At 41.4% G+C, this 10,643-nt stretch overlaps 1 protein-coding gene and 1 pseudogene across 1 annotated transcript; both read right to left on the bottom strand.

The window, feature by feature from the left end:
• Positions 1 to 672: 672 nt before the first annotated feature.
• LOC105827134 (olfactory receptor 1J2) lies at positions 673 to 1,614 on the bottom strand. Its single transcript, XM_012665156.1, has one exon. It carries the CDS (start codon positions 1,612 to 1,614, stop codon positions 673 to 675), a length of 942 nt encoding a protein of 313 aa, XP_012520610.1.
• A 1,218-nt stretch (positions 1,615 to 2,832) lies between these two features.
• On the bottom strand, positions 2,833 to 10,362 carry LOC105827128 (annotated as a pseudogene).
• Between the last annotated feature and the right edge of the window lie 281 nt (positions 10,363 to 10,643).

The following is a 10,643-nucleotide window of genomic DNA, read 5'->3' as shown; positions in this document are numbered from 1 at the left end:
AGCCCGGGCAACAGAGTGAGACTCTGTCTAAAAAAAAAAGAAAAATGAAAACAAATAAAAGAAAAAAAGATCGAATATGGGAGCAAAGCAATACCAACCATGCAGCATTGGCAAAGGGGGAGTCTCTTGGGAAGTCTCAATCTCCAACAGGTCCCTCAGTCTTCAGAGCTGTTGTATCATTTTACGCCATGGACAGAGAGTAATACATTTCCTCTTACGTAAGTGGCAAGAAGTTTGAATTATTTTTTAGTTCAGCAGACCCATAAAGACAAAAAGAAAATCTACTTAGTCCACATGAGAGAGAATAGTAAAATAATGTGGCTAATTCTTTAGATCCTGTGTTGTGTTAAAGCCTAGGATTATGGGCCAAAAATAGATGTATCTCCAAAAATCTCCTCAAATAAGGGATAACAAAACTGTATATTATTGTATTATTTATGCCCCTCCCCAAGTGGCAGAAATAAGTAATAAAATTAATTTAGCATTTACAGACCAAAAGCTATTTACAAAGGAAAACATTATTAATAAGAAAATGAAATTCTGGTCAACAAATATTTACTAAGTGCATCCGACATGCCATCGTTTGTCTTAGGGTTTTGAGACACATTCAAATGGAAAATCAAATAAATGAAATCAACTAAAACGAGATTGTGTTTTTTAAAGAGTCAGATGTCACTGTGAGAAAAATGTTGCTCTACTGCAGAGTTTCCCAAGGGCCTCTTTCATGTCCCTATTCCTAAGGCTGTAGATAAAGGGGTTCAACATGGGTGTGACCACAGTGTACATGAGAGCCACAATGATGTCCTTGTCAATGGAACTGCTTAATGCTGGGAAAAGGTACTGCCCAAATATTGCCCCATAGTACAGAGACACCACAGAGAGATGGGACCCACATGTGGACAATGCTTTGCAGATCCCTTTGGTCGAAGGGACCCTCAGGATGGTGGCCCCAATATAGCCATAAGATACCAAGATACATAAGAATGGCAAGGTAATGACCACCACCCCTACTGTAAACATGACCAGCTCATTGAGGAAGATGTCTGAGCAGGACAGCTTGAGCAGGGCAGCAAGGTCACAGAAGAAATGGGGAATGGCATTAGCAGCACAGAAGGGCAGCCGGGCCAGGAGAAGGGTGTGGGAGAGGGAGCTGGCACAAGACAGGACCCAAGATACAGCCACCAAGAAGGTGCAGAGCTCTTCCCTCATGATGATGGTGTAGTGGAGAGGATGACATATGGCAACATATCGGTCATATGCCATTGATGTAATGAGGAAACTGTCCAGGTCGGTAAAAAATATGAAAAAATACATCTGTGCTATGCACCCTGCATAGGGGATGGATAGGTGTTGCGTCTGCATGTTCATCAGCATCTTTGGGACAGTGACAGATGAAAAGGAGACGTCAGTGAGGGCCAAGTGTCTGAGGAAGAAGTACATGGGGGTGTGGAGGCGGGAGTCCAGCCGGATGAGCAGGATGATGAGCAGGTTCCCCAGCACCGTGGTCAGGTACATGCCCAGGAACAGGAGGAAGAACACGCGCTGCTGCTCTGGGGGGATGGGGAGCCCCAGGAGGAGGAACTCAGACATGCTGCTCTGGTTCTCAGGCCTCATGCTCCTCTTCTCTCTAATGGAGATGAAGAATGATTGACAATATTACGTTGAAATAACCGTTTTTAGCAGTCAATTAAAAAGATATATCTTTAAATGTTTACACCATCTTTGTTCATATAAAAATTGCTAAAACTTGGAACCAACCAAGATGTCCTTGAGCAGGTGAATGAATAAACAAACTGAACATGCAATGCAATGTTATTCAGTATCAGAAAGAAATGTCACCAAGTCATGATAAGACATGGAGGAACCTTAAATGTATATTGCTACATGAAAGCCAATCTGAATAGGCTACACACGGTGTGATTTCAAGTATATGACATTCTGGAGAAGGGAAAGCTATGGAGACAGTAAAAAGATCTGTGATTTCCAGGGGATGGGAGGAGGGGGGATAAATAGGTAGAACACAGGGATTTTTAGGGCAGTGAAACTATTCAACATACTATGTTGGATACATGTCATTTTACATTTGTCAAAAACCCATGGAATATACAACACAAATAATGAAATCTAATATGAACTATGGACTTTAGTTAATAATAAGGTATCAATATTGACTTATCAATTTTTTAAATTTTTTTTAGAGACAATGTCTCACTACATTGCCCAGGCTACAGTGCAGTGGCTATTCACAAGTGTGGTCACTGCACACTACAGCCTGGAACTTCTGGGCTCCAGCAGTCCTCCTGCCTCAGCCTCCCTAATAGCTGGGACTATAGTTGCTGGTCACCATGCCCGGCTCTGACTTATCAGTTGTAACAAATGTACCATCGTGTAATTGCAAGATGTTAATAATACAGGAAATTGGAGGGGAAGCTCAGCAGAGTGTATATGAGAGTATTTGGGAACTTTGTACTTTTCATTCAATTTTTCTATAAACCTGCGAGTGCTCAAAAAAAAGAAAATCTATTAAAACAAAACCAAGTTGTACTCTATATAGCTAAATACTTTGTAAATCTGTACTCCAGGCAACAGGAGATGCTTGGGATGGTTAGGACACAGCACAGCAATTATTGGGATGTAACTCAATTTATGGGCTCTCCACCATTTGTCCTTCCAGTTAGAGAGGCAATGAGAGACTTTTATAAATTTTTGCCCTGCATTTTGGCAAATAGTGGGAAGGCAGAGAGTTTTTCTTCTATCTGTCTCTTCTCAATTGCTTTCAGCTTAAAATAATATTGATTTTGAGGTGGCATATTCTGGTACCCTACATTGTGTTCAAACAAGGTTACTTCTTCCCATTGTCATTAATCTTTTCATTATCTTCTTTATTCCTCTTAGCACAGTCAGGGCATAACATATTATCTCCTAGGCCTGGGAATGGGAAAGTGCAGGCTGGTAACAGGAAGAGAGAAATCATCTTCCTGGGAGTGCCAGGCTCCCAGGCCTGACCGGCACGAAACTGCAGGTGAACCCAACCCTCCTCAGTGTCTGCTGAGAGAGCTGCGCCATGGACCACACACCACCTGACGCCAGAGGCTTCCATCAAAAAGGCCTCAACAGAGGCAGGAATGGAACGTGAATTCACAGCCTTAGGCTGAGCAGCTCTCGCAGCAATCCTTGCCCACGATGCCCATGCAGATGCCTGAGCTGATGTTACCACTTCAACTGTATCCGTCTCTCCTGCTTTCTCATTCATCTTGTGACTTTCCTGCAGCCTTGGTCTCTTGGTCCCTGCCTTGTGTCTCCTTGAATAGGACCATAATCTGGTCTCCTTTGAGGTTTCAGGAATATCATGTTTCTGCTCAGGATAAGCGTGCTGCTGAAGCCTCAGAAAAACTTCTATTTACTTGCCAGCAGTACTCAAATTGAGTTGTTGGCACCTGTTCTGCAAAGGGTCTCAACACACATTATTAATGGGAGGCAAAACGGTTGGCAAGGGAAGAACTGGCATTTTACATCTAGCTTTTGGGGGAGCTTTCAATTGTTCATTTGTCAGAGGTGGATGAACTTCATTCATCGTGTTTCCTGGGCTTGTTCGGTTTGACATCAGAAGTTGAAGAAACAGTTGGTTCCACTTGTTGTTTTAGATTTGACTCATCTTTAACTGGAACCAATGTCAAAATCACACTGTCTTCATCGTCTATTTCCTCACCAGAGAAATTCTTCTTGTTGCTATCATGATTTGAGTCTGATGTTTTCAGCAACACCTAGGGGAAGGTAAAGCCAGCAATGTTAAGGATACGTGCAGTTTGCTTCTTTTAATCTCTAAAAAGATACATGTTTTATTTCAGAAAGTGGGAAACTTAACCTGTTTCTCATATTTTTCCCTATATGTTGGAACATAAGGAAGCAAGAAACATTACTGTGGAGGTGAATGTTAATGAGAGCCAGCATTTCTTGGTTCACTGACAAAGCAGAATTCTTGCCCCTGTGGCACTGAGGCCTAGACTGGAAAAAGGCGTTTCAGCCACGTTATTGCCTCAGAAAGTTTCTGTGGTGCGTGGTCTAAATCATTAGTCATGGCACAGCAACTGTTACAAGATTTGACTTCAACATCCGTTGTTAAATAGCAGATGAGAAGCGGCCTTTTCAACTAAAAGGATGCAAAGAATTGTATTGTATTCCTTAAAGCACGGGTTTTTTTATTTGTTTTAATAACAAATATTTTTTTGTTTGTTTGTTTGAATTAAGTAGAGGGTCCCTAAGAAATTCTGGATTCTATCAATCCATTTTCTCTACTGTAGCCAGAAATCTTTTCTAAAACCTGTATTTCAATGTGACTTCCCCTGTCTAAAAGTTTCTACAGATCCTGCAAAACCTGTGTCTCTCCTGCATATCCGTCCTCTTTCTCACCCTCCCTCTCCCCTCTCACCCTTGCTGACTTCTCTGTTCTAGCTTCCCTGGATGGCAGGTTTCTATTTAATGTCGTTTAGACTTCATGTCATCCTCCCCTTTGTGGGAGGATGATGTTGAGAAGGCAAGTACCAATCTGGCTACTAGAAAATACTTTAGGCAAATTCATTTATACTTTATTGTCTACTGCTATTAATAACATAGAGCAGCTTAAGTGACAACATCATCCGAAATTATATTCGAAATATATATTGTCTAATTCCTTCCCAATCAAGCCCTCTTTCCTGCCTAGGCAACATAATATTAATAGCACTCATCCCATAACAAACTGTGGAGGCTATTATCAAAAGTTTCCAAAAGAAGTGAGATATTAGTTGTTTCTCAAGTTTTCATCTCCCTTCTGGGTTCTCCTGTCAAGTTAAAACACACCTATGTGTCAGATGTGGTAAGCAGAATAATGACCCAAAAGAGGTTAGTCCGTGTCCTAATCTCCAGAACTTATTAATATGTTATGGCGCATGACAAGGGGGAGTTTTGGTTACAGATGGAATTAATGCTAATCAGTTGACTTTAAAATAGGGAGACTATCCTGGATTGTCTGGGTTGGTCCGATGTAATCATGAGCCCTTGAATGTGGAAAAGGAGGCAGAAAAGTCAGAGTCAGAGAGATATTCGAAGATGTTACGCTGCTGGCTTGGAAGAGGGAAGAAGATAAGCCGAGGAATGCAAGTGGCTGCTAGAGCCGGAAAAGGCAAGGACACGGTTTCTGCTCTAGAACCTCTGGAAAGAAGGCCAACATTTTGGTTTTAACCCAGTGAGGTCCAGTTCAGACTTCTGACCTCCAAAACTGTAAGACAATAAATTTGTGGGGTATTTTACAGCCACTGAGTTTGTGGCAAATTGTTAGAGCAGTAATAGGAAACTGATGCATCAGTCAGAAACGCTTCATGTATGTCCAGATATTCTGTTTACCTGGATACCAGAATGCAACAAAATCCATGCGTCCTTACCCAACTTCCACCTTGCATAAAATAAAACAAAGAAACCACTCAACAGAACTAATTTCTACCTAACGAGTAGGGAAATGAGGTTATTGTCTCATTAGAAGCATTTGTCACTAATCATAAAGGAGACTCTAATCCACCCCCTCTCCTACAAAATTTTAATGCCATCCTTTCTTTTAATAAGAATAGACAGAGACCTGGAGAGGGCTCTTCCCCATTAAAAGACTTACAGCCAAGAGCAAAAATCCAGCAAAAGAAGACAAACTGGTGGCAGGTTTCAAATCTTCGATTTTTTTAATCTAACTACATAGACCTCATCTCAATTCCTAAAGGCATCCTCACTCTAACATATATATTGAAGCTGGTCAGTAAACACGGTGTTAAAAGTGTTAGGCTCAAATTTTCTGCTTTTTCTAGTGCTACCCAAGGAATGACGCATTCTCCCTCTCTCTCTCTCTCTCTCTCTCTCTCTCTCTCTCTCTCTCACACACACACACACACACACACACACACACACACACACAAGCACTTTGAAGGCAGCATGAGACTAAAGATAGGCTTGGCTCATAATCATAGTTTGATTATGGCATGCTTGTCCCACAGCAGGTTTCTGAACCTTTGTGAATCTCAGAAAGATGAGGATCTTTAAGCAACAGGAAATTACACCCCATAAGGTTTTTGAAAAGATGAATTGAGATGACATGTGCAAAGCCCCAGTACCTTTGCTCGCAAAGCGCTCAGTACATGTTGTCTCCCTTCCTGCCACAATTAAACACAAAACGCAAATCTACCCAGAGAGGGAGCAGAGGAATTTACATTCTTCTGCACCCAAAAGAAAAGGATCCATATCGATTCCTTTGCTGGACTCTGGGAGTTGATTCCTTGGACAAAGATGTGGAATTGAGTGTAGAAATTACTGGCAAAAATGCAGGTGGCAAACCAGGAGCAGCGACATAGAACACACATGAACACAGAAGGAAACGATCGTCCCACTGCTGGAATGATGAATCATTCAGGCTGGTGAGAAGCAGACAGGTACTACTCACCAGGGAGAGAAGCCAAACAGGACGCTCAGGAGAGAGGCTTGTTCTCACAGGAGCAGCTTTTGTTCTGACACCCAACAGCAAAGCACAGTGCCTGTGCCCAGACTGTACTTGGGGATGAGCCGGATGATTTACGAGGCAGCCAAGTGCCAGTCCATCAGCAGCCTTCCAGAATTCAGAGCCAAAGGCAAGGGGTTAACTGTGTCTTCAGCAAGATGTAAAGAAATGACATTGCTTATCCTGCTCCCAGCCTCCTACAGCTTTCCTCCTTCAATGACCCTTCTTAACTCCATCTTTCTTTTCAGCTTCAGGTACCCTCGTATTGCTCCAGAGGTTAGGACTGAGCCGAACAATTTCTACACAGGCAGACATCAGGGACTAAATGAGTGACCCGACCCTTTGGAGGGACTTTTGTCCTTTGAAAGCACCTGCACTCGTTCAGCAACTGGACCCTCGAAACCCACCACACAACTGGCACCATCCTAGAGTGTTGTCTTGACTAAACAGAGAGAAATAAGGTTTGTCATCAGGGAAAAATTATCCCTAATGCTGGCAGTTGGAGTTTCTTTTTCTTTATTTTTATAACTAAAGGTAAAGACATCAATGCAAAATAGTTAGATGACGTGGGGGTCCAGGCTGTCTGTTTCCGAAATTTACTCTTGCTCTCCAGACCTACCAAGGCTGCCCAGATATAAGCTATCTTAGTCCATTTTCCAGCTGTTATTATAACTGAATCACTGAGGTTACCTTCATTTTTCTCTGTATTTTCGCCTTTCTCCCCATTCAGTACTCACTCCTCTGTTTCTGTACTTCCATTCTTCCATCACTCTGTGTATCTCTGTTCCTTTCTTCTCTCTCTCTCTCTGTCTTATTTTTCTCTCTCTCTTTCCTCCCCATGCCAAATTTTACCTTCTGATTCTTCCTCTTCTGTATCTATTTATAAACCCATCTATTGATAAGAGAAAAAAATACCCATTTCATCCCCTTACTGACCTTGCCTGCATTTACAGTCTGACGTTTGGTGGGTACGTGTGCCCTAAGGTCCTCTTTATAGGACCGAAAAACCAGCTTCCAAAATCCCAGACATTTCTCAGGCATCAAAAAGAGAAGCTGCAAGCTCAAGCTCTCAATCCTATCCGCCAGCCCCAGAGCTATGAACTGAAGAGAAAAAACCAACCAAGAAGAGAACCCTAGGGGGTAGGGAGTAGAACTTGTATGTAATAATTTCCTGTTAAAGACATCCGTCAAACATGGATTAATTGCCCAATTCTCCCTCGATTCCTCCAGGAAAAGTGTCCTGTGGGAGAATATTTGTCCTGGGAACCTTAGGGGATGATCCCACAGAGGAAGGATCTCAGGGCATCCTCAGTCTCCCTTCTGTTCTACCCTCTGCTTTCCCTGGCTTAGTCACTCTTTGGCATGGGATAAACCCCGGGGAAGTCTTAAGCAATTTTGGCTTCAACCATGTCTAAATAGAAAACCATATGGCCTCGGGAATTTAGGTAGAGCCATATCCCACTCAAGGGTGTCTTACTGGACCCTACCCACCAGGTAGCCCAAAGAAAATTAATTTGTGTTTCTTCTCTCTGGTGATTGTTGTGAAACGCAAAAGAGGAAGAGGCAGGGATAATCACCTTTTTTTTGAGATTTTATTTTTTGTTGATGAGCTTAGGTATGGTTATATAAAAAAAAATGGTTTCCAAGAAAGAAAGGGAAGGAAGAAGGGAAGGAAGGGAGGGAGAAATGAAAGAAGGAAGGGAAGAAAAAGAAAACTAAATAAACGAACAAAAAAAAAACACAAAGAAAACAAACTTTCAAATAGGAAAAAAACATTGACGCACAAAATCCAGAAAAGCTGACTCAAAATTGAAAAGCTTCAGGTCCTCTGAAATTGATTTTTGAAGAAAATGATCATTTATTGTACCATTTATGATTCTTAGGGGTAACATATATAGGACAAATAATAAAGAAGTATTTATAACTTGAAATAATGTTTGAATATTTATTTGGCCTTTTGGTATCTGGGTTTAAGAGATGATAAATACAGCAAAGCTTATGCTATGGTTTGAATATCTGTTCTTTCCAAAACTCGTGTTGAAACCTAATCCCCAAGGTGGGAGAATTGAGAGGTGGGGCCTTGAAGAGGTGATGGGGTCACGAGGGCTCTGCCTCCATGAATGGATTAATTCATCCATGGCTGTCTAGGTTATCACGGTAGCGGGACTGTTGGCTTTATAAGGAGAGGAAAAGAGACCTGAGTTAGCACCCTCAAGCCCCTCGCCATGTAATGCCCTGAGCTACTTTGGGATGCTGCAGAGAGTCCCCACCAGCAACAAGACCCTCACCAGATACAACCCCTTGACTTTGGACTTCCAGCCTCCAGAACTGTAAAAAATAAATTTCTTTTTTTGTAAATTACCTAATCTCAGTTATTCAGTTATAACAACAGAAAATGGACTAAGACAGCTTATATCTGGGCAGCTTTAGTAGGTCTGGAGAGTAAGAGTAAATTTCAGAAGCAGGTGGCCTGGACCCCCATGTCATCTAACTATGTTGCATTGATATCTTTACCTTAGCTCCTACCTATGGCCTCATGAGGGATTCTATATAACAAATAGAAAAGGGGGAAAAAATTCTTAACTTGGTTCATCCTCAATCCATATGAAGATGGATTGGCTGCATATGTTTGTGGAAGCTGAAAATCGACTCTTGTTCCACTTCAGGCCTCATCAGGCCTGATCAGGATGGCTCTGGACAACCATGACAGAGGGAAACCCTCCCTGCTCAGAAAGCTTTTGTGCAGAATACCTGGTCCTATCTTTGTGCAAATGGCCTGAGGTAAGAATGTGTGTGGATTCTTTGTTATTGGTGAATGGCGTAGCTGATTTTCAGGGGTCTGGAGGGAGTAAGAATGGAAGTTACACAATATTCTTATGAAGGAGTAAATGAATGAACTCATTATTGAAAGAAATAATGAGTAAAATGCCATCTCCTCCACTTAATTCTGTGTCTCTTCTCTGTTTTTTCCAATCTGAATAGAACAGGCTTCTAAAGATTTCTCACACTGATTTTTATGGTCAAAGAATATTTTTTGAGCCCTGAGTATGTGCCAACTACTACTATGTGTCATAACTGACCCAAAAAATTGTTGCATGTATTCTAGTATTCCTGTAGGAAGAAAAAACGCTCTTTTCCTTGAAAAGTGTTTTTGTTCCCCAGGGACTAGTAGCAACTGCCTTCTCAGTTCCAAATCTAACAGGGGAAGGAAGAAACCCATATGACACAGAGCCCACTAATGTAAGGAAGGCATGGGGGTTACAATGGAACTAGGCTTTAGGTCTGAAGTTAATGTGTTGGTGTTTGAATACTCATTTGGCCATTTTCCTTGGAGCCATTCTCAAACTCAATAAAATGGAAAAATATACTATCTACATCAAAAATTATTGTGATAGATAAGCTCATAGATGTGAAAGTTCTTTATAAATAAATGAATCTGTAAATAATAAAAGTTCTTATTTATATTCCCAAAGGAGTTGACTACCTTTACTATCTGGCAAAGGCACATGTCCTCTAGGAATATTAAGGGAAATACAGTAATTACTCTCTAATTGTATCTCACCAGAAACTTGTGGCATCAATCCCCTAGGTTCCCAACCTGGCTGCTAAAGGGAGATGTCCTTGTCACCATCTTGAAGCTGGTGAAAAGGAGAAATTGTGCCTCTTCCCTACTTCAGGGTTGGGCTCATGACTTTTCTCCCTGTGCCAGCTTTCAGACTTTGGGGAACAAAATGAAAACTTATTTCATACCATGGAGCTGGATAGTATTTGAATTTATCACTCACAGAACTAGGTAAGGGCAGTGCTTGCAGACTCCACTGATCAATGTGCATGTGTGTGGTGTGCATGCATGCGTGTGTGTGTGTGTATGTATGTGTTCAACTACAAAATCTTTCAGATGAGGACACTTGTGCCAAGCACTTTATATGAATTTTTTGTATCATCTCAAATAACTTCAGTGAACATAATTATTGTAATTCCTTGGGGTTTGTACTCTCCTCTTCAGGAAAATGTTCTCTCTTACAATCTTGCTGAATATCTGGCCTGCATCCCAGCTGTGAGCATGTCCCATCCTTCCATGTTTAAAAAATAATAATAATCTTCATTTTTGCAAATAGTTGTAAATACA

The sequence above is a fragment of the Propithecus coquereli genome, unplaced genomic scaffold (assembly GCF_000956105.1).
Source record: "Propithecus coquereli isolate 6110/MARCELLA unplaced genomic scaffold, Pcoq_1.0 Scaffold975, whole genome shotgun sequence".
NCBI classification, from domain to species: Eukaryota; Metazoa; Chordata; class Mammalia; order Primates; family Indriidae; genus Propithecus; species Propithecus coquereli.
The sequence above is the reverse complement of the archived record's forward strand: the minus strand, read 5'-3'. Positions and strand labels throughout refer to the sequence as shown.

Coding starts and splice junctions, on each gene's coding strand:
- LOC105827134 (XM_012665156.1), bottom strand. CDS start 1,614: ATGAGGCCTGAGAACCAGAGCAGCATGTCTGAGTTCCTCCTCCTGGGG.